The sequence below is a fragment of the Rhinopithecus roxellana genome, chromosome 15 (assembly GCF_007565055.1).
Source record: "Rhinopithecus roxellana isolate Shanxi Qingling chromosome 15, ASM756505v1, whole genome shotgun sequence".
NCBI lineage: Eukaryota > Metazoa > Chordata > Mammalia > Primates > Cercopithecidae > Rhinopithecus > Rhinopithecus roxellana.
Window position 1 is genome coordinate 8,490,556 of NC_044563.1, and position 22,198 is coordinate 8,512,753.

Here is a 22,198-nt window from a genome sequence, read left to right on the forward strand (position 1 = left end):
GTTGGTCAGGCTGGTCTTGAACTCCCGACCTCAGGTGATGGGCCCGCCTTGGCCTCCGAAAGTGCTGGGATTACAGGCGTGAGCCCCGCATTTGGCCTCATCAACCCTTTTTCTATGCACTATATCTAGAAGGCTATGATCATCTGAATATGTTGTTTTTCATCTGTTTTTTCCATCTACGATGCATATATGCACACATATTCATCTTTCACATATTTGCAGGTATAGTCATTGATTCCACAGGATCTTGGGCATTTGCCGTGGGCCAGGTATTGGGGTTGTGTTGGTAATCTTACCTTAGCCCTGTGAGGTTTTGGTTTCGTTTTGTTTTCATTTTAGAGGCGGAATCTCACCCTGTTGCCCAGGCTGGAGTGCAGTGACGTTCATAGCTCACTGCAACCTCGAACTCCTGGGCTAAATTGATCCTCCTGCCTCAGCCTCCTCAGTAGCTAAAACTACAAATACGTATCTGGATTATTTATTTATTTATTCATATATATTCATATATTATATATATATATATAGAGAGAGAGAGAGAGAGAGAGAGAGAGAGAGAGAGAGAGAGAGAGAGAGACAGGGTCTCACTCTGTCACCCAGGCTGGAATGCAGTGGCATGATCTTGGCTCACTGCAGCCTCAAACTCCTTGGCCCAAGTGATCCTCCAACCTCAGCCTCTCAAGTAGCTGGGACCACAGGTGTGCACCACCATGCCCAGCTAATTTTTTGCGTTTTTGGTAGAGATGGGGTTTTGCCATGTTGCCTGAGCTGGTCTCGAATTCCTGTGCTCAAGCAATCCATCCACCTTGGCCTCCCAAAGTGCTGGGATTACAGCGTGAGCTACAGCACCCAGCCTCATTTTTTTATTTTTAAATTTGTTTTGTAGAGATAGGGTCTCACTATGTTGTCCAGGCTGTTCTCAAACTCCTGGCCTCAAGCGATCCTCCTGCCTCAGCCACTGAAAGTGCTGGGATTACAAGCATGAACCACTATGCCCAGCTTGTGAGCCTTTTTTTAATATACGTAACTGTGAGGTGAGGAAGGCAAGTTGGGCATATGAAGAGATTTGCCCAAGGTCACACTATAGTAAGGAAGAAGCTGAGTTTCTAACCCAGGCATGTTTAATTTCAACCCAGTGTTCTTTCTGATGCCTATGATATGGTAGACGGTTTTTTTCCCAACCAAGACCTAGTGAACGGGAATTCTAAAAGAGGGACCTGAGGGCCAGGCACCATGGCTCACACCTGTAATCCCAGCACTTTGGGAGGCCAAGGCGAGCAGACCACCTGAGGTCAGGAGTTCAACACCAGCCTGGCCAACATGGTGAAACCCCATCTCTACTAAAAATACAAAAATTAGCTGGGCATGGTGGCATGCACCTGTAATCCCAGCTATTGGGGGACTGAGGCAGGAGAATCACTGGAACTTGGGAGTCAGAGGTTGCAGTGAACCAAGATCACGCCACTACACTCCAACCTCGGCGACAGAGTGAAACTCCGTCTCCAAAAATAAAAAAAAATTTTTTTAATTAAAATTAATATAAATAAATAAATAAATAAAAGAGGCACCTGGACATTCTTCTCCTCCTCTCAGTGGTCTAAAGTCTGGCGGGGGATCAAGAAGATGGGGCTGGTGACATCTTTCTGGCCTGCTGTGCTCTCTTGGAGCCAAATCCCTATTCTTATCACTTGGGCTTTTATTGAGCTGCTTGCAACCCTCCATGAGACCTTCTCATTTTACCGCCTGGTAGCTGGAAAGAAGGCACGGTCTGGCACGGGAGCCTGAGCCAGCCTTGGAGCCAGGACCCCAGGAGCCTTTTCTTTTAGAGGAACTCCTGTTACCACAGCAACTACAGCCCACATCTCCTCTCTAGGAACATTGGGTATTTGCAGAGCTGGGGAAGGATGCAGCCAAGTTGTGAGCCTGCAGCAGCTCTGATAAGGTTCACAAGAAAGGCGAGGAGTGAGGAGGAGAGAATGCAGCCTTCAGAGAACCAGAGTCACCCCTTTGCAGAAAAGAAGGCTAAGGAGCTGTCAGCATCATCTTTCTGCCTGGGATGGAATGTAGAATCAATAGCCAGCTGCCATCCCATAGCCACCAAGGACCAAATGAGGGAAAAAAGATAAAAGCCTCAGGTTGGAGGAAAATAACAACAGCTGCCGTATACCGCGTCCTAAGCTTTTTACATAGATCACCCACCCGTGCACTCTTCTTCAGTTTGCTTCATTTATCATGCCCTGTGCCAGGTTAAAGATGAAGCCTAGCTGGGCTCGGTGGCTTTCCCTAGGTCACACAGCCAGTGATCAGCAGAGATGGGTTTAGATCACTGTTCTATCTGTCCCCAGAGTCCCTGTCTAAATCATGAAAGATGAATTTCCTGAGAATGGAGGCTGTTACACAGATGAATTTGTGCCGGGGATCTCCTGCTCCCTCGATCATCCTGCACACACTCATCTCCCTCATATCATACCTGCCCCAGTTCCCAGCATACTCAACAAGTTCAGCAGATGTTCATGGAACTGAATGCAGGCCGACAACAGACTCATTTCTCAGCTTTCAGGAGAAGGTGGCTCACGCCCTCTCACTTTCTTGGGAGAGAAGGAGGGGGAGTCCCAGCAATTGAACATACCTCAAAGCCTACTAAGTCGTGTTGATCTTATCTTTAAGTTTTTTAGTTTTTTACAGAGGAGAGTAGGAAACGTTATCTTTTACTTCCCCTTGGATTTGCTGACAGAGAGGAGGGGAGATGAAACCTGGGCATGCATGGAAGATACCACGCAGGTGAACATCGTCTGTCCTGTGACATGGGGGCAAAAGAGAGTTAAAAAGGCTGAATTTCTGGCCAGGTGCAGTGGCTCGCGCCTGTAATCCCAGCACTTTGGGAGGCCGAGGAAGGTGAATTGCTTGAGCTCTGGAGTTTGTGACCAGCCTGGGCAACATGGTGAAACTCCATCTCTAGTAAAATATTAAAAATTAGCCAGTTATGGTGGCACAGACCTGTAGTCCCAGCTACTCAGGAGGCTGAGGCAAGAGAATTGCTTGAACCCGGGAGGCGGAGGTTGCAGTAAGCCGAGATCACACCACTGCAGTCCAGCCTGGGCAACAGAGTGAAACTCCGTCCCCTCCCCTACCCACCTCCCCCCTGCCAAAAAAAGGCTGAATTTATTTGACCTGAGTGACTACAGTCCTCTGGGGCTGGGGCTCTTTGAGCCTTTGCTGCCATCTCTCTCTGTCAATTGAGCAAATGGTTTTATTTAAGTCCCCAAGCCCTGCTTTGGTATAACCGGGGAGTGTGAAAACAAACCAAAATCCTGTAACATAATATCAAATAATCCTCTCTTTCTCTTTCTCTCCCAAGAAAGTGAGAGCACATGAGCCGTGTTCTCCTGAATGCTGAGAAATGAGTTTATTACTGATCGATGTTCCATTTCATTAACATTTGCCAAACTTGTTCCACGTGCTAGGAACTGGAACAGGTATTCGGGAGATAAGTGCACCTGTAAAATACCAAAGCACCGAACTGTTGACTTTCCTTTGGGCGCCTGGGGAGAAAAGTCACCCTAGCCTTCCTGGCCTTGGAGAGCCAAGTGGGTATAAGCTGGTCTAGTCACTGCAGTCAATCACCCTGCAGGCTAGGACAGCACTGTGTGACTGAGCCCTCGACAGCTTCAGTTTCTTGACAAAGTAAACTCAGCCCAACCGGGCGTCACAGCCTCTCCAAGTCCCCTCAAAGGTTGAACACAGGTATCCCCTCCCAATTGAATTATGTTACCTGTATGAGCCAGCGCATGCGTCTTTTTTTTTGAGCGGGGGGATGGACTCTTGCTCTGTCACCCAGGCTAGAATGCAGTGCTGTAATCTCGGCACAGTGCAACCTCCTCTTCCCAGGTTCAAGTGATTCTCCTACCTCAGCCTCCCGAGTAGCTGGGACTACAGGCATGCACCACTACACCCAGCTAATTTTTCTATTTTTAGTAGAGACTGGATTTTGCCATCTTGGCAAGGCTGGTCTCGAACTCCCGAACTCAGCTAGTCTGCCCACCTCAGCCTTCCAAAGTGCTGGGATTACAGGCGTGAGCCACCACGCCCAGCCAGCATCTTTCTAATTTTAATGGAATTACAGACATTCCCTTCTTGTTGTTTTATTGATTGCTCACCATTAACAACACCAAGGGCATTTCTAAAAAGAAAGTAGTTACGACAGTTCCAGCACCCTCTCACTCAGAGCTTCCTCCCCTAAATTCATTGGCCCTCCTCTCCCAGTTGGCCAGTGCATCCTCAGGCCCTGCACAGTGCTGGAGTGAGCCCCATATTCGACAGCAAGTAGGGAAGGGATGGGGGCAGTGCGAGGTGAGACTATTAAGTCTCATCTTTTCCCTGCTGTGGGGGCTGTGGGATGACACATGCCACCCAGGACCCCCTGCCCTGGAGAAGGAAGGTCTCCTAGTTGTTGCTTATCCTTGGAGTCTGGGGTCTTTTGGGAAATTAGTCCCTGGATCTTGGGTTCTGAGTTGTGTCACCGTTGCGGGGGATGGGTGGGTTATCGTTTCTAAGCTCAGTGCTGGTTGATCCTTGCAGAGGAGAAAGGAGTTTGGAAAGCCTCCAGGGTTGTCAAAACTTCCTGCCTCTTGCCCTTGGCATGATCACCAAAGCAGAAATCAGGATGCTGGATTCCAAACCCGGGGAGTGGCGTGGTTGAGAATGTGGTCTCTGCAAGCAGACAGCCTGGGTTCAATTCCCAACTTGGCCATTTTCTAGCTGTGTAATCTTAGGCAAGTTACAAAACAAACAAACAAAAAACTCTCTGTGCCTCAGTTTCCCCATCTCGTGGTCTTGCTTTGATAATTAAGTCATACTGAATAAATGTCAGCCATTACTGCTGAGCTGCGCCAGATTTGTGATGGGTGCTCGACGTGCCTTGGGGCCTCCCCTTTTCCTATCAGAGCAAACAGCATCACAGCGTCCTTCCCTTATCCCTCTGCACTCTGGACCCCAGATGTGCTAGATAGGTAGCTGTTCTCATCATTGTGGGTTGGGAGTAGAAAACTAGGAATCCATCTGGCTGCTTCTCAAATGTCCCCCTACAAACCAGGAACACCAGTTCAGCTGCCTGGCCACTGGGCCAGGGCCAGGTGTTTCTGGACAGCTCCCTGAACCAGTCCTGCTCCACTTGAATACCTGGAGCCTGAACCAGGGCCTGAGGCAGGCCAACCAGGGTTCATGTAGCATGTGTCATCACTGCTCAGGACACAAAGGCCAGTCTTCTTATACAAGACGAGTGGTGGTCTGCAGGTCAGCAGGATGCATGCCTCTCCCAAGGTTCGGGGACACTAGTCGCAAGGGCCTGGTGCCAGTCTTGCAGAGGGGCAGACCCTGCCTTGTCCTGGCAGTGCTCCAGAGCAGCAGCTGGGCAATCTGGGAGACCACTGCACTGCACTGGGAGCCTGACCTCCCCGTGGGCCTTGGGGATACTCTTCCCTTGGGCCTCAGATTTTGCAATAATTCTGACAAAACACTTGCTGACAAAAAGCCTTCTGAGAGAAGCATTATTAACTCCAGTTTATGGATGAGAGTCTAAGGCTCAGACTGGCAAAGTGACTGGCCGAAGGTCACTCTACTAATAAGGAACAGAGCTGGACTTCAGCCCAAGCCTTTGGATTCAAGGCCTGTGTACCTTCCCCCCATACAGCACGGTCTGATGCCAATATGTGAGCCACGTTTATAATTTTAAATTTTTGGCCTGGCATGGTGGCTCACGCCTGTACTCCCAACACTTTGGGAGGCCAAGATGGGTGGATCACCTGAGGTCAGGAGTTCAAGACCAGCCTGGCCAACATGGTGAAACCCCATCTCTACTAAAAATATTTTAAAAGTAGCCAGGCATAGTGGTGCATGCCTGTAGTCCCAGCTGCTCAGGAGGCTGAGGCAGGAGAATCGCTTGAACCTGGGAAGCGGAGGTTGCAGTGAGCCCAAGATTGTACCACTGCCCTCCAGTCTTGGGTGATAGAGCGAGACTCTGTCTCTAAATAAATAAATAAATAAATAAAATAAAAATAATTAATAAATAAATTTTTAGCAGCTGCATTTTTTCAAAAAAGTAAAAAGAAACAGATGAAATTACTTTAATAATATATGTAATTTAACCAAATATATACAAAATGTCATTTCTACATGACATCAATAAAAAAATTATTAACGAGATACTTCACATTCTTTCTTCTTATTAAGCCTTTGAGACACAACCTGTACTTCACGCTTAAAGTGCGTCTCAATTTGGACACTCAAGTTTCATCAAAAATATTCAATCCATATTTAGATTTCATACTAGCTACAGTTGAAAAAGGAGAATCACGTATCTAACTTACTCCAGCTGTTTGAAAGTTTTCCAACGATTGGATTGATTATGCCTTTAAAATTCAATGGAAAACATTTTGTAAATTAAGTAGAAATGAATTGAATTAAACAAAATGAAAATTTGAGTTTCTTATTGGCATGAACCCTATTTCAAGTACTCAGCAGCCTCATGTGGCTGGTGGCTGTTGTATTGGACAGCCCAGCAACATACGATTCTCTGTCCCAGCTGGACTGAGTGATCTCTAAGCCCTTCCACTGTATGCTCCTTCCCTGCGTTTATGCAGATGAGTACTTTGTGTACTATGGACCCACTTCTGTGATGATAAATGGACCGTGTAGGACAGATTTCCCATTTATATTGACAGCATACTGAAAATAGCACTCTGTAGTGGTTAAAAGGGTGATTTCTAGAGCCAGACTGTCCAGGTTCAAATCTTGCTTTGATTGCTGACTGGCTCGGTGACCTTGGGTGATTTACTTAAGCTCTCTATGTCTCAGTTTTCTCAGTGATGACACTGAGATGATGATATTAGTAGTATGCACCTCATACGGTAGTTGTAAGGATTTGCTAGTTCATGTAATGCACACAGGTGACAGCTATCGCCTATGGGGCATACAGTAAGTGCTCAATAGATGTTGTCTTTCATTACATATTTTATCTCATTATAATCAAGGAATGTAAGGACTGGATGAGATCAAAATCTCATCTATCTGTCATTATGCAAGTGAGAAAATGGGGCCAGAAAGTGAAAGAACTTGCCCAAGGTCATGTAGCAAGTTAATGATAGAAGTCAACCCTCATCTACTGATGCCCAGCCCAGTGACCCCCTGTACTGTGCCCCCAACAATGCTGACATTTTCCGGAGAAAAAACACCCTGACCTGCCGGCCACATGAGCTCTTCATTTCTTCCCTGGAATGAGTATGACTTTGGCTGACATGGCCACACTGTCTGCCCAGGTGCTCTCTGTAGGCTCAATGGAACAGGGTGACTGGGTAGTCAGTATTAAAGCTCATTGTATTCGTACTTCAAGCTAGCCCACATGTTCCCCCAGGAAAAAAGTTCTGTGTATTTATTTGGAGACCTTTAATTTTTATTTGATATAGAACATTTGAAAAAAGTAGAACACAAGGCAGAAAGAAAACAGGAAAACAGGCCAGGCGCAGTGGCTCATGCCTGTAATCCCAGCACTTTGGGAGGCCAAGATGGGCAGATCACCTGAGGTTAGGAGTTCGAGACCAGCCTGGCCAACATGGTGAAACCCAGTCTCTACTAATATATATAAATTGGGCAGGCATGGTGGCACATGTCTGTAGTCCCAGCTACTCTGGGGGCTGAGGCAGGAAAATTGCTTGAACTCAGGAGGTGGAGGTTGCAGTGAGCTGAGATTGCACCACTGCACTCCAGCCTGGGTGACAGAGCAAGACAGAAAGAAAGGAAAGAAAAGAAAGGAAGGAAAGGAAGGAAGGAAAGGAAGGAAGGAAGGAAGGAAGGAAGGAAGGAAGGAAGGAAGGAAGGAAGGAAGGAAGGAAGCAGGGAGGGAGGGAAGGAAGGAAGGAAGGAAGGAAAACTTATTAATACCATGTTGGCATGTATTTTCTTTCCCTAGAGTAGAGATTAAATTTTATTTATTGATATTCTTTTAGCATCTCTCCAGGGCAAGGCACTGTGCAAGATGCTGGGTATATGGGGGTGATGCTTAGAATCTAGTGAGCCAATGGTTGTCAAATAGTTCATGAACAGGATAGCTATGTAATTAAATGTCACTGGGACCACAAGAAAAAAATCTCAGAATACAGTGAGAGGACAGAATGGGGGATAGAACTCGGGCTCTCTCTGGGTCCTGGAAAACCTTCAGAAGCTTGAAACTTGGCTGGGGGTGAAGACGGGGACTGGAGGGGAGAGCACAGCCATATTTATAACACAACCCTGTATTCTGCTTCTGCCACTTAACATTGTGGCATAAACTTACCCCCGCATCATTAAGTACTCCCTGTAAATTTTTTTTTTTTTTTTTTGGCAAGTATTTTTAATGTGCTATGTTTTTCTAACCAACTCCCCAATCACTTTTAGACAATCTGGTTGTCTCCAGTTTGGATTTTTTTTTTTTTTTTGGTGGTTTTTTTTTTGTTGTTTATTTTTATTATACTATCAGAAACAGCACAGGGTCGGGCTCTCATGCCTGTAATTCCAGCACTTTGGGAGGCTGAGGTGGGCAGATCCCTTGAAGCCAGGCGTTTGAGATCAGCCTGGCCAACATAGTGAAACCCCATCTCTAATAAAAATACAAAGAAAAAAATTAGCCAGGCGTGGTGATGGGCACCTGTAACCCCAGCTACTCAGTAGCTGAGGCATGAGAATCGCTTTAACCAGGAAGGTGGAGGTGGCAGTGAACCAAGATCGTGCCACTGCACTCCAGCCTAGGTGACAGAGCAAGAACAAGACTCTATTGCAAAAAAGAAAAACTGAAAACTAAAAACCAGCACATCACAGCATTCTGGGGCTCTAATGGATGGAGAAGGGAATCTAGAACCATCTAGTTCCAAAGCATGGACTTGAGTCTCCAGGCAGTGTGGTACTTGAGATGGTTTTCTTTAGGATAGGTCTCCAGATGTGGAATTACCAGATCGAAAGGGCTTGGTTTGCTGCTGTTGTTAAGGCTGTTGGCATCTGTGTTTGCAAACACTTTCTGCTTTTTTTTTTTTTTTTTAAACTGTACTTCTGGCAGGTGACACATGCACCTGGCTACACTGCTTGTAGATTCCACCTCCATGTTTCCATCGTCCCTTCCCACCCTGCCTCTGGCTCTGTACGGCATCTCTTCATCCATCATCCACTCAACTAGCATTCAGGATGCAACCGCGTTTTCCTCAGCACCTCTGACAGAGCCGGAGGACAGAGAATAACCTCAGCTGTAGCTGGTGTTGACCTGACACTGGTCACTGGGCGTGGCCAGGGCAGCATTCTGGGGAGTGAAAGTTTTCCCACCAGGCTTGCTCTGACACTGGGATGGCCAGCGGGAGGCTCAACTTTCCCTCGATGTCTATGCCTCCTTTCTCCACAAGTCCCTCACCTCTCAGATGCCCGTGGGACATCTCAGGGGCCTGGGTGACACAACAGGAGTATGAGTGTCCCGTTTTCTCAGATTTCAGGCAAGGCAGGTCTTTTGTGCCTTCATTCTTCCTGTGCTTACAGTCTCCTTCGCAACCCGTTCCACTGGAGTCTTCTTCAGACTACCCCATCGGAGGTCCTGTCCCACTCGGGGGCATCTGCTTGGGACTGGCCTGAAAAAGCCGCCTCCTTCCTGGGCTGGAGTCGGGGCTCCCAACCTTTTTTCTTCTCCTATTCTGAAACCAACCGCTCCCCTCCATCCCTTCCCTGTCTTGTTCCATCACTTTCCAGAATATGGGGCACAATTAGAGAAGATTTTCAGGGGCACGCCTATAACTTCAGGTGGTGAATGAACTTAGCATTAAATAACACTGACTCACGTGGCAATAAAAGTTTAAATTATTATTATTTTTTCAATGTTCTGTCATTCCTTCTGATTCTATCAGACAGTCTGATGAGGAGATGGTGTTTTGGTTTTTTTTCTTTTTTGAGATGAGTCCCACTCTGTCACCCCAGCTAGAGTGCAGTAGTGCCTCGATCTCAGCTCATGGCAACCTCTGCCTCCCAGGTTCAAGCGATTCTCCTGCCTCAGCCTCCCGAGTAGCTGGGACTACAGGTGCCCGCCACCATGCCCGGCTAACTTTTGTATTTTTAGTAGAGACAGGGTATCACCATATTGGCCAGGCTGGTATCAAACTCCTGACCTTGTGATCCACCCGCCTCAGCCTCCTAAAGTGCTGGGATTACAGGTGTGAGCCACTGCACCCTGCTCACGAAGTGTCTTTTAACATCTCTAACATGGCTTTATTTTTAGTATGCTTATTTTTACAATTACCTTCTATTTTAGGCAAGACATATAAATAGTCCCTTTAGGTTTAATATCTTCTAATTTTTTTTCAAATCAACATACATACCTAATTTTACATACATAGAATCATATCATACATGATTTTTAAACTACAACCTTTTACCTTCATTGCTTGCTTTTCCTCCCCCAACCTTCCATGGCTGTGACTGTGTCCCAGGACCAGCTGCGTAATTTGCAGGGCCTGGTGCAAAACGGAGATGCAGGGTCTTTGGGTCAAGAAATTATGAGGAATTTCAAGATGGCAACAACAGAGCATTCAAGCAAGGGCCGGGTCCCTCTAAGCACGAGGCCCTGCACACAGTCCACCAGCCCGTGGAGCTAGCCCTTCTCGGCCCCTTCCCCTAAAGCCCACCCTTTTAATTTTTCCATTTTGATCATCCGCTGTGTGTTCTCCCACACTTGTCTTCATGTTCCTGTAATCATACCAGTTCACAGAGGGGGTTTTTGGCCTTGTTTTACAAAAATTGTATCATATTATATTCTCTTCTTTGCGTCTTGCTTTTCCTACTCAACACAGCTTGGAAATCCTGCCAACCCATCTGTATCTATTTCATTCTTTATAAAGGCTGCATAAGATGCCACGCTGTAAATGGACCATAATTGATTCAATAGTTTCCCCTGTGAATGGGCATTCATCCTGTTTCTAACTTTTTGCCATTCAAAAATCTGCAGTGGACTGGGTGCGGTGGCTCACACCTGCAATCCCAACAGTTTGGGAGTCCGAGGCAGGCAGATCACTTGAGGTCAGGTGTTTGAGACCCAACCTGGCCAACATGGAGAAACCCCATCTGTGCCAAAAATACAAAAAAATTAGCAGGGGGTGGTGGTGGGCACCTGTAATCCCAGCAACTTGGGAGGCTGAGGTAGGAGAATCGCTTGAATCTGGGAGGTGGAGGTTGCAGTGAGCCAAGATCACACTGCTGCACTCCAGCCCGGCTGACAGAGCGAGACACTGTCTCAAAAAAAAAAAAAAAAAAAAAAAAAAAAAAAAAAAAAAATCTGCAGTGAACATTTTTATGTTCAGGTGTCTTTAATGATGTAAAAAAGCAAATTCACGGGAAAGGGTAAAGATTTGCTCTTACTCTGTTTTGTGTTGCTATAACAAAGTGTCATAGAGTGAGTAATTTAAAACAAAAAGAAATTTGTTTCTCATAGTTCTGCAGGCTGGGAAGCCCAAGATTTAAGGGCCACATCTGATGAGGGCCTTCTCCCTGCGTCATAACACAATGGAAGGCGTCACATGGCCAGAGAGTGCGCAAGAGACAGAGCGAGGGCCGAATTCACTTTTACGACAAAACCACTTCTGCAATAACCAACACACCCCCGTGATAACAGCATTAATCCGTTCATGAAGGCAGAATCCTCACGACTAATCAGCTCTTTTCTTTCTTTTTTTGAGACAGAGTCTTGCTCTGTTGGCCAGGCTGGACTTCAGTGGCATGATCTCTGCTCACTGTAACCTCCCTCTCTCGGACTCAAGCAATTCTCCTGTCTCAGCTTCTTAAGTAGCTGGAATTACAGGCATGTGCCACCACACCTGACTAATTTTTGTATTTGTAGTAGAGACAGGGTTTCACCATGTTGACCAGGCTGGTCTCGAACTCCTGACCTCAGGTAATCCGACCACCTCAGCCTTGCAAAGTGCTGGGCTTACAGGTTCCCAGTTCAGGATGTGCCAATTATTCTAAAGTCTGGTATGAAATTCTCAAACAAATTCTACAAACAAAATTCTTTTTTTTCTAAATCACTCCCATTTTCGAGCTTTTTCTATATGTCAAGTATTTCATGGGCTGTCTCATTTCAGTCTCATGATATTTTCCTAAGTATCATTGTTGAAAAATTGGGACTGGCACAGAAAGATTAAGTCACTCATTCATGGTCACGAAGCCAGTTTGTGTGTCTGGCCCCAATGCCCACTGCCATTCCTACCTGTTCTACTCCGATTTCTGAAGATGTGTGTTCAATGAATAGATAAAGAGGAGGATCTTGAAACACCAATGTTGGAGAATTTTCCCTACCCTGAAGGGAAGCAAATGCAAATGCACCCAAAGTTGAGGACCATGTCTTTTCCAAAGGCCTCATGTAGCCACCACAGGCTCCAGGAAGTGCCCCCTGCTCATCAGGGTGCCTCTGTGGCCTCCAGGCTTAAGCTCACTCACCCACCATGCTGCTGCTGGTTCATTTCAGGTCATCTGTCTCCAGCCCTATCTGACCAGCTCAACGCCAGCAGTGCAGAGAGCGAGGTCTGGGAGCCAGGTGAGCAAACATTGTCTCTGGGGGTCCATGGTCAGCTTTCTGTAGGTGGTCCCCCATGGTAATAAAGAAGGGAAGGACATTTAGGATGCCAGGAGGCTCCCTGACTTCAGACAACACTTCTTCCTGACCCATCACCCGAAGTTCCGCTATCAATTCACTTTGAGATCGTAGAACTACCATTTTTTGAGAGGCCACTGATAAGTCACATACAGGTGGGCAGGTATGCCTGGAGCATTTTAAGGGGATTTGTTGAGAACAAGCTAGAGTTCTTGGTGGGGGTGGCAGCGTTCCACCAGATGGGTCCTTGATTTACTCAACTAACATTTATTAAGGACCTACTCTATGCAAAGCTGCATGCTAGTACTGGGGGTACAATCCTAGGCTAAAAGGGGCAGGTGGTTCCCAAAGAAGGGGTTCTGGGGAAGTGAGGACCACCATCAGCTAAAGCAGCCCATCATCAACCCCATGGCCAGCCCTTTGGCAATCCTCCAGGGTTCCCTGGTTACTGTGGCAGCCTCTAGGACAGTACCCTCAGACGAGCAGAGGGGCCTTCAGGGGAAGCATGTACCCCTTGGACCAGGGCCCCTGAACTCACAACTCTGCCTTTCTTTCACAAACGGGTGCCCCTGGAGACAGGAGCAAGTGAGGAGGGTTTGTGCGGGCTGGACCCCTGGTTGTCTGTCACCCATCTTAACCTCTAGAGCCACTCCTGAGCCCCACCTTCGCCTGACTCTAAGGAGAATCACAGGGTCAGGCCTCAAGGAGGGGATCAGGGATGAGCCAGCCCGGCTCCATTTTGCAGACTGAAAAGCTGAGACCCAGAGCCAAGCAGGGCGTTGTCAAAGGTCACGCAGAGTCAGTGGCAGAGCCTGGACAACCGCCTGCCCCGGCCCCACCGGTCTCAGCTCACCGGTCTGACACTTCCAGGGGAGCGGCTTCCGGTCCGTCTGACGAACGGGAGCAGCAGCTGCAGCGGGACGGTGGAGGTCCGGCTCAAGGCGTCCTGGGAGCCCGCGTGCTGGGCGCTCTGGGACAGCCGCGCCGCAGAGGCCGTGTGCCGAGCACTGGACTGCGGCGGGGCGGAGGCGGCCTCCCTGCTCGCCCCGCCGACCCCCGAGCTGCCGCCCCCGCCGGCGGCCGGGAACACAAGCGCGGCAGCTAACGCCACTCTGGCCGGGGCGCCCGCTCTCCTGTGCAGCGGCGCCGAGTGGCAGCTCTGCGAGGTGGTGGAGCACGCGTGCCGCAGCGACGGGAGGCGGGCCCGCGTCATCTGTGCAGGTACGAGCGCACCCCCTACACAGGCCCCCACCTGCTCCACTCCCCAGGCCTTCAGTCACTGCCCCTGGCTCCAGCCCCTGGACCCAAGCCTCCCCCTCCAGACCTCCACCCCCACCGCCTACCAGTGCAAACGCACCGGGTTCCCACACCGGAGGACGACCTCGAGTCATTTCCAGATCTGAGCATTTCCTCGCATCTGGCCCCCAGACTCCCCTACACTTGGTCCCTAGTCCCACCCCTGGGTTCCCAAAGTTAACCCGGTCTCTAGCCCCACTTACTGGGCCCGCCGCTTCCCTGTCCCCGCCCGCTCTGGATCTCTATCTCCTCGCCCTTTCCCCATATATATAAACATGCCAGGTTCACAGGATTCCCCTTAGCGCTGTGGCTCCCAGGATACCAAACCTGCCCTCCAGGCCCCGCCCACCAGGTCTCTGGTCCCTCCCACCAGCCTGCTGCTCTACCTACCCCATCTGCAGTCCTAGGGGGGATTCCCAGTCTTGCCTACCGGGCTACAGCCTTCTCACTGGGTCCACAACATGCTCACAACTCTCCTGCCAGTCCAACCATCATCCCAACCCTTCCTTCCTCGCCGGGTGCCCCAGCGTCCACAACCCCCTCCCACCCCTAGAGAACCGCGCGCTGCGCCTGGTGGACGGTGGCAGCGCCTGCGCCGGCCGCGTGGAGATGCTGGAGCATGGCAAGTGGGGATCGGTGTGCGATGACACATGGGACCTGGAGGACGCCCACGTGGTGTGCAGGCAACTGGGCTGCGGCTGGGCAGTCCAGGCCGTGCCCGGCTTGCACTTCACACCCGGCCGCGGACCTATCCACCGGGACCAGGTGAACTGCTCCGGGGCCGAAGCTTACCTGTGGGACTGCCCGGCGCTGCCAGGACAGCACTACTGCGGCCACAAAGAGGACGCCGGCGTGGTGTGCTCAGGTCAGTGGGCGGAGTCGCTGAAGCGCGGTCACTACCCACACTCACCATAGGCCTACTGGGCGCCAAGCCTGGAGTTAGTGCCGGAGAGGTGGTCCCTGTCCTTGAGAGGTCACAGTTCAGGAAGTGAGATGAGACTGAGACAAACATAATTCAGGAGAGAAAGTGGTAAATGCCCCCAAGAAAGGCAGTCAGGTGGAGTCTAGAGGCAGCAGGCAATGTGGAGCTGGAGGCTAAGGCTGACCACCTCCTGAAAGAGGTGACATTAAAAGTGAGACTCTTCCGGAGTGGGAGTTGGTCACCTGCATTCAAGCAGCAAGGAGAGACTGAAGGCAGGGGGGCCTCTGAGGAGGCTGTTGGTCTGTCCAGGTGAGGCCAGAAGGTTTTGGACCAGCCAGGGCCTCTCTTTGATATGCAGGAGATGGGGGAGGTGGGAGTGTTAATGTGTAGATTCTGATTCAGTAGGTCTGAGGCAGAGCTCCAGAGTCTGCGTTTCTAACAAGATCCCAGGCAATGCTGATGTTGCTGCTCCACAGACCACACTTATCACAGCAGGGCTGGTCAGAGCAGATGGGGCAGGTGACAGGAGGACACAGACACAGGAGGGAGAAGACACAAGATCTGGAGACCAAATGGCTTCATTGGTGCCTGCCCTGGTGGGTCTGGGCTGATAGGAATATCTGCCCAAAGGATCCTGCAAAGGATCCTGACCTGACTCTGTCCCCTGCCCCTTTCCTGCAGAGCACCAGTCCTGGCGCCTGACCGGGGGCGCTGACCCCTGCGAGGGGCAGGTGGAGGTACACTTCCGAGGGGTCTGGAACACAGTGTGTGACAGTGAGTGGTACGCATCAGAGGCCAAGGTGCTCTGCCAGTCCTTGGGCTGCGGAACCGTGATCGAGAGGCCCAAGGGGCTGCCCCACTCCTTGTCTGGCAGGATGTACTACTCATGCAACGGCGAGGAGCTCACCCTCTCCAACTGCTCCTGGCGGTTCAACAACTCCAACCTCTGCAGCCAGTCGCTGGCAGCCAGGGTCCTCTGCTCAGGTACCCCATCCCACTCCACCCCCCAGATATGAGCCAGAATACTACCTGAATCCATGTCCTAAAAACTTACAGTCCAAGGACCACAATAGGCACCAGATCGACAATGGCACATATGGCATAAGAAGGACCGTTGTCCTTACGGTGCCCAGGCAGACAGTGCTAATTCATCGAGGCATTTTCAGATGCTCCACTCAGCCCCAGAATGATGAATCATATATGAAGACATTATATGCTAAGCAATGGTTCCTCTTGACTGGGATTGACTCAAGAGTTGAAACCAATTTGCCATCTCAGGCCTGGTGATGATAGTAAAAATAATATTAGCAGGCCCTAGTAATAATATCGGTGACAGCTTCTGGAACCCTGATCATATGCTAGGCATTGTTGAGCACTAAGTAGCTCTTATTTCAGCTAAGCCTCATACCCACTCTATGGGTTGGGTTCTACCATATTTCACCAAATCTAAGAAGGCATTGTTTATAAGTCGCACCATTATTATTTTATGTACCATAAAGAAGAACAAACGCTGCCAAAATAAACCACCAAACGTAATGATAGAGGCCATGATCCCAGTTTCAGACGTGTTAAAGTTTGAAAAAATGTGAGTGTTAGATAAATCTGAAGAAATATGATATTTGCATTCTTACGGCATTCAGACACCTGGTTACAAATTCCAGGTCTGCCATTTACTAGCAAGGAGGCTTCCAACAGTGCCTTCACCTACAAGTGTGGATGCTGGTACTAGGCACTTCGCAGGATAGCTGGGAAACCTGATGGTAACTGCTGAGGGACTTTTAAGCTCCTTTCTTTGTGAACATACCTGCCCAATGGGAATGCCGGTGATGATAATGAAGATGATGTCAGCTCGTCATCTCCCTAGGCCGATTAAGAACAAACTGAAACTGAATGGAACAGGGATTTGTGGTCTGTAGCAGCTTACACAGGAAGAAGGGATAATTCTATTAGGCCTTTATTCTAATCAAAGAGCCTTCCCAGCATTTAATCCATGAGTTCCTCCTTACTGTGGGGGGAGGAGGGGAGGGATGTAAGTTTCCTTAGCCACGTGCCCCTGATAGGAGCACAACCCTAGTTCTGGGTTCCTTGTCTGTCCCATTCCGTTTCTAACCCAAGGCCTGGCACACAGTAGGTGCTCAGTAACATGCATTGAGTGACTGGGTGGTGCTTTCTGACAGCTTCCCGGAGTTTGCACAATCTGTCCACTCCTGAAGTCCCTGCAAGTGTTCAGACAGTCACCACAGGTAAGTGTTGCTGGGTACTACACGGTTTCTCAGAAGCTTGGACGTGTGTGTGTTTCTGTGCACACCGGTGTTGGGGTTGAGGATGGTTTGGTCCCCGTCCTCCACCTCCAGCCAGTGGTCTTGCCTCCCCGGGGCTCTCTGGGCGGCACTTTCTACTCTTTCTACATCCCCTCCTTGCCGTGTCAGCCCATAGATTACTGAGTCCTGAGACTTCCTGGACAGGAGTCCATTCCCCCACTTTCCTGTGAGCTCCTGGAGGGAAGAAGGAAAGAGCTGGAGAGAGCTGATACCACCTCGAGCAGGGGTCAGGGTCAGGGGGCGGCAGGGGTAGGGTGATCTTGGCCCAGCTGGATAGCGGGAATATTGCTACACAGCCCTGTGTTCATAACAGGCCAAACGCTGGGCCTAGTGCTTTATAGCTATTATTTCCCAACCCTTTAATCCTCTCTGTAGCCAAATGGGAGGGGTCTTAGTATAATCCTTACATCAAGAAAGGAGCTGAGGCTCCGAGGCTGAAGTCACAGCTAGGGAGTGCTGGCCAGAATTGACAACCAAGGCTCTGAATTCCAGATCCATTCTTGGTCTACCCACCAGCTGTGTGTAGCTTGGCTGGCATCAGAGCAGACTCCCAGGACTCAAATCCCAGCTGTGTCTCTTGCTAGCTGTGTCCTGTTGGGCAACTCTTAACCTCTTTGAGCCTCAGATGCCTCAATTATAAAATGGGGGTGATACGCATATAGCACCTTTCTCCTAGCATTGCTGTGAGGCTCCAGTGAATTAATTTTTGTAAAGCACTTAGAACAGAGCCTCGAAGCCTATAAGAACTGTCTGAAGGTCTGCTGTTGCTATGAGTATTTAGTTCAGGAATAGAGCCCCTTTGCAGTCCTGGGATACCCACAGGGGCTGGCCCAGACTCCCTTGCTGTGCCTCCTAGCTCTCTGTCATTTTCTCTCAGACACCCCAGAAGCAGTGAACAGGGGTTTGGGGTGAGGGCACAGAGGCCCTAGCCGTAGATGACAGCACAGAGAGGAAATGAAACGCGCAACTGCACAGGCTGCCGGGCAAGCTCCTGCCAGGCCCTGCAGACAACCGGCACACACGTTCTCTTCCTGAAGTTGGGGTGGGATCCACGCCATCCCGGAAGGGCAAAGAGTGAAGCACAAAGAGAGATCCAGGGACCACGCCCCAGTCCTTGGTCCATCAGCCCCTCCCTCGGCCACCACCCTCTCGGCCCACATTCACGGGTCTCCCCATGGCCGCAACACCCAGCCTCACTCTCACATCTACTTCTTGCTGCCAGATCCAGCTCCCATCCTGGCTCAAACTTCCCCATTTGCATTCAGAAAGGGGAGAGGAGAAAACGAAGAGAGGGAGAGGTTCTCTCCTGGGGGAGCAGACACTGCCTCCAGCAAGGAAGTCTGGATGATCTCATCTCCCTCCCCGTCGCTGTCACTACTAGTCATCTAGCCCTGTGGTCCGCTCACGCCAGGCACCCTCCTCCCTGCCCCCTGTATCCATTCTTGTGCTTTGCATTCTTTTAAGCAGAGGGGAGGCTGAGGGAGGGGGAAGGCAAGAAGTCACCCCAGAGTGGGGCTGCAGAGGTGGGAGACCCTGAATCCCAGACCCCACTCCTGTCGTCGTGGAGGGCATGTCTGGTGGGAAGGAGGGGGTCTCAGGCACAGCTCTCCTGATGGTCTGTTCACTGCCAGAGGTGGCTCAGAGTCACTGTCTCTGGGAAGTCAGCCTTGGTCTTCCCTCACAGAGAATGAGGTGCCTTTTATAGGGCCTCATGCCCCCAGTGTCGCTGTTCAAACCTCCATCACAGCAGGTACCTCACCATATTGGATTGGGTTACTTATTGATCTCTCCACTAGACAGAGCCCCGCAAGGCCTGTGATACTGTTGTCATATGGGTAGCCCCAGGGTCTAGTGCCAGGCACACAGGGTACTCAATAATTGTCTATTGAACAAAGACTAAATACTGAAGAGCTAGCAGACAGATAGATCTCTGCAGCCTGGTGGCCAGAGTTGTATTTCAGGCAGTAATTTATTTAATCAATTAATCATGCATGCAATATGCATTTATTGAACCCCTAATGTATACCACACACTTAAAAGCAGATGGGAAAAAATGGAAAAAGGAAGCAAGGAGGAAGATAACATAAAAAGGGAAGCAGGTCAGCTTTACAGAGAATGGAAAGGCAAAAAGAAGGCTGAGTGCCCATTCCTCTTTCTTCCTGCATTGGAATTCTTGTTTCCAGAATCTTCTGTGACAGTGAAACTAGAGAACAAGGAATCTCGGGAGCTAATGCTCTTCATCTCCTCCATCGTTCTGGGAATTCTCCTCCTTGGCTCCCTCATCTTCATAGCCTTCATCCTCTTGAGAATTAAAGGAAAATATGGTAAGTGCAAGGTTCTGGGAGCCACTGCCATTCCAGGGGGATGTGAGCCTCGGCAGAACCCTAGCAGCAGTGGTGTGATCCAGCAATGGCCACCCAACCCTGACCCTGGGGAACTCCCCAGGTGGAAAGGATTTTCCCAGCATGCGCAGCAGTCATGTACCCACCAGCAGGGAGGACCAGGCTCTGTGCATGTGTGTGCGTGTGTGTGTGTGCATGCGTGTGCCTGCAAGTGTTGGGGGAATGAGGAGGGTGGTGTCTCGATGAGAACAGAATGGAACCAGGTAGACTGGGAGAGGGCAAAAAAATGACTTGTTGAATTTCTGCCTCCCCTCCCTCAGCCCTCCCCGTAATGGTGAACCACCAGCACCTACCCACCACCATCCCAGCAGGGAGCAATAGCTATCAACCGGTCCCCATCACCATCCCCAAAGAAGGTAGGATGTCCCCCAGCCTGGGTGTGGGAGGGCTGGGGAGGACAAGAAGGGTGCACTTTCTGGAAGGTCAGCACTGCTTAGGTCCAAGACGTACACATGGCTGGAGATGAGATCTGGGCCAGCCCACTCACGGCCCTGGGACCTTGAGCAGGCTCAAGTTGTCTCTAGACGTTGAAGGGCAGGTGACTTCCAATTCAGTCACACTAGGACTCTAGAGTTTTGAATTCTGGACAAATACAGGCGGTTTAGATCTTGGTTCTCAGAGGAAAACTCTGTTCTGCTTTGCTCTGCTAGTTGGCTGGTAGGCTTGTGACGTCATCATCCCTGTCAGCGTCCTGCCCAACTGGCCTTGCAAAGCCCCATCAAGATTCTCCTAGAATGTGGTTTTATTTCATATTTCGTATTTTCTAAGCAAAAAAAAAAAAAAATTGGGGCCAGGCACAGTGGCTCACGCCTGCAATCCCAGCACTTTGGGAGCCTGAGGTCAGGAGTTGGAGACCAACCTAGCCAACATGGTGAAACCTTGTTTCTACTAAAAATGCAAAAATTAGCAGGGTGGGTGGTGTGCATCTGTAATCCCAGCTACTTGGGAAGCTGAGGCAGGAGAATCGCTTGAACCTGGGAGGCGGAGGTTGCAGTGAGCCGAGATCGCGCGACTGCACTCCAGCCTGGGAGACACAGCAAGACTCTGTCTCAAAAAACAAAAAATAGGTCAGTCATTCATCCTTTATGATATATGGATTTATGCCTCTTGAAAGTCTTGCAGAGGAATTTGAGCTTAATCACTTGCATTATGAATATATTCAATCACCTTTATGGGAAAGAGTTCAATGACATAAAAACCAATACAAAACTCAGCCAAATATTATAAATATCCTTTGCACAGAGTGTCCATATATTTGAGAAGAGAATGTGAATACAGCATCTAGCACAAGGCTTAGCACAGGGCAGTTGCTCACCAAATAGCACAGTCTAGAGGTTTAGAGCCAGACTGCCGTCTCTGGGCCAGCTAGGAACCTGGCTGTGCCTCAGTTCCCTCCAAGGTAAAATGGGGATGATAATGTACCTACTTCACAGAAGTTATCATGAGGGTTAAATGAGGTAATACTTGTAAGTGTTAGAATAGTGCCTCACATATAGCAAGTACTATGTTAAGTGTTTGCTAAATAAATGTTTAGTTCTCCATATTGGAAATGAATGAAGGCAGCCTAGCAACTTCAGACTGGGTGGTTTGTACAAGATGGGCTACCCAGGCCAGGCACGGTGGTGGATGCCTGTAGTCCTGGCACTTTGGGAGGCCGAGGGGGATGGATCGCTTGAGCCCAGGAGTTTGAGACCAGCCTGGGTAACATTGTGAAAACTGTCTCAATTCAAAAATTAGCTGGGTGTGAGGGTGCATGCCTGTGGTCCCAGCTACTTGGGAGACTGAGGTGGGAGGATCACCTGAGCCCAGGAGGTCAATGCTGCAGTGAGCTGTGATGGCACCACTGTACTCCAGCCTGGACAATAGAGTGAGACCCTGTCCTAGAAAAGAAAAAAAAAAGGGCTACTTGGTGCTCTCCTGCCACTCTGCCTCTCACCTCTGCTGTTCATACTCTCTACCATCTCTCCCTATACCTTTCTGCCCACCACTTTGCCATGCCCCTGACTCTGTTCTCTCCCCAGTTTTCATGCTGCCCATCGAGGTCCAGGCCCCGCCCCCTGAGGACTCAGACTCTGGCTCGGACTCAGACTATGAGCACTATGACTTCAGCGCCCAACCTCCTGTGGCCCTGACCACCTTCTACAGTGAGTGCCTGGCTGAGCTCCCGAGGGCCCACCTGCCTGAATCAGAGAGGGGACCCCGAGGGGACCGTCAGTAGTCCCACCTAGTAACCCCTGCATGACGCGGACAGAATCCCCCTGGTTACCCACTGGATTGACTGTAAATGGTCCTACATTGACGTTTTCACAGTTCTTTGTGACCCTGGGGTCATCTCGATGTCTCAGGACATCTCCACTCTGACCTCTCTCTCTCCCATGTTTGTTTCCGGCCATGTAGGGTCTTAAGACCAGGCCTTTGACACTCACCTAAAGATGGGTCTCTGTGTGAGAGATGGGGGAGTGCAGATGAGAGACACAGTTGGCAGGGGTTCTTGCACGCCCATATCCCTCCGTGTCCCATCCTGCCCTGTCTGACCCCATCAGCCCCACCCACTTCCTTACCTCCACTCTCATGCCAGCTTGTGCCTCATAGCCGGCTCTTTTCTTTGCCTTCT

The 22,198-nt window shown here is 49.8% G+C and overlaps 1 protein-coding gene across 3 annotated transcripts in view; it reads left to right on the forward strand.

Moving 5' to 3' along the window:
• Window positions 1-22,198, forward strand: part of CD6 (CD6 molecule) — a 46,200-nt gene that overhangs the window by 19,917 nt on the left and 4,085 nt on the right. For 2 of the 3 annotated variants that reach the window (XM_010384953.2, XM_010384954.2), the window contains exons 2-9: window positions 12,518-12,586; window positions 13,514-13,864; window positions 14,493-14,804; window positions 15,543-15,845; window positions 17,039-17,104; window positions 19,366-19,506; window positions 19,845-19,940; window positions 21,606-21,728. In XM_010384953.2, coding sequence (XP_010383255.1) covers window positions 12,518-12,586; window positions 13,514-13,864; window positions 14,493-14,804; window positions 15,543-15,845; window positions 17,039-17,104; window positions 19,366-19,506; window positions 19,845-19,940; window positions 21,606-21,728 — 1,461 coding nt within the window. The remainder of the gene's footprint in view (window positions 1-12,517; window positions 12,587-13,513; window positions 13,865-14,492; window positions 14,805-15,542; window positions 15,846-17,038; window positions 17,105-19,365; window positions 19,507-19,844; window positions 19,941-21,605; window positions 21,729-22,198) is intronic. The other variant, XM_030917882.1, reaches the window with a different exon arrangement.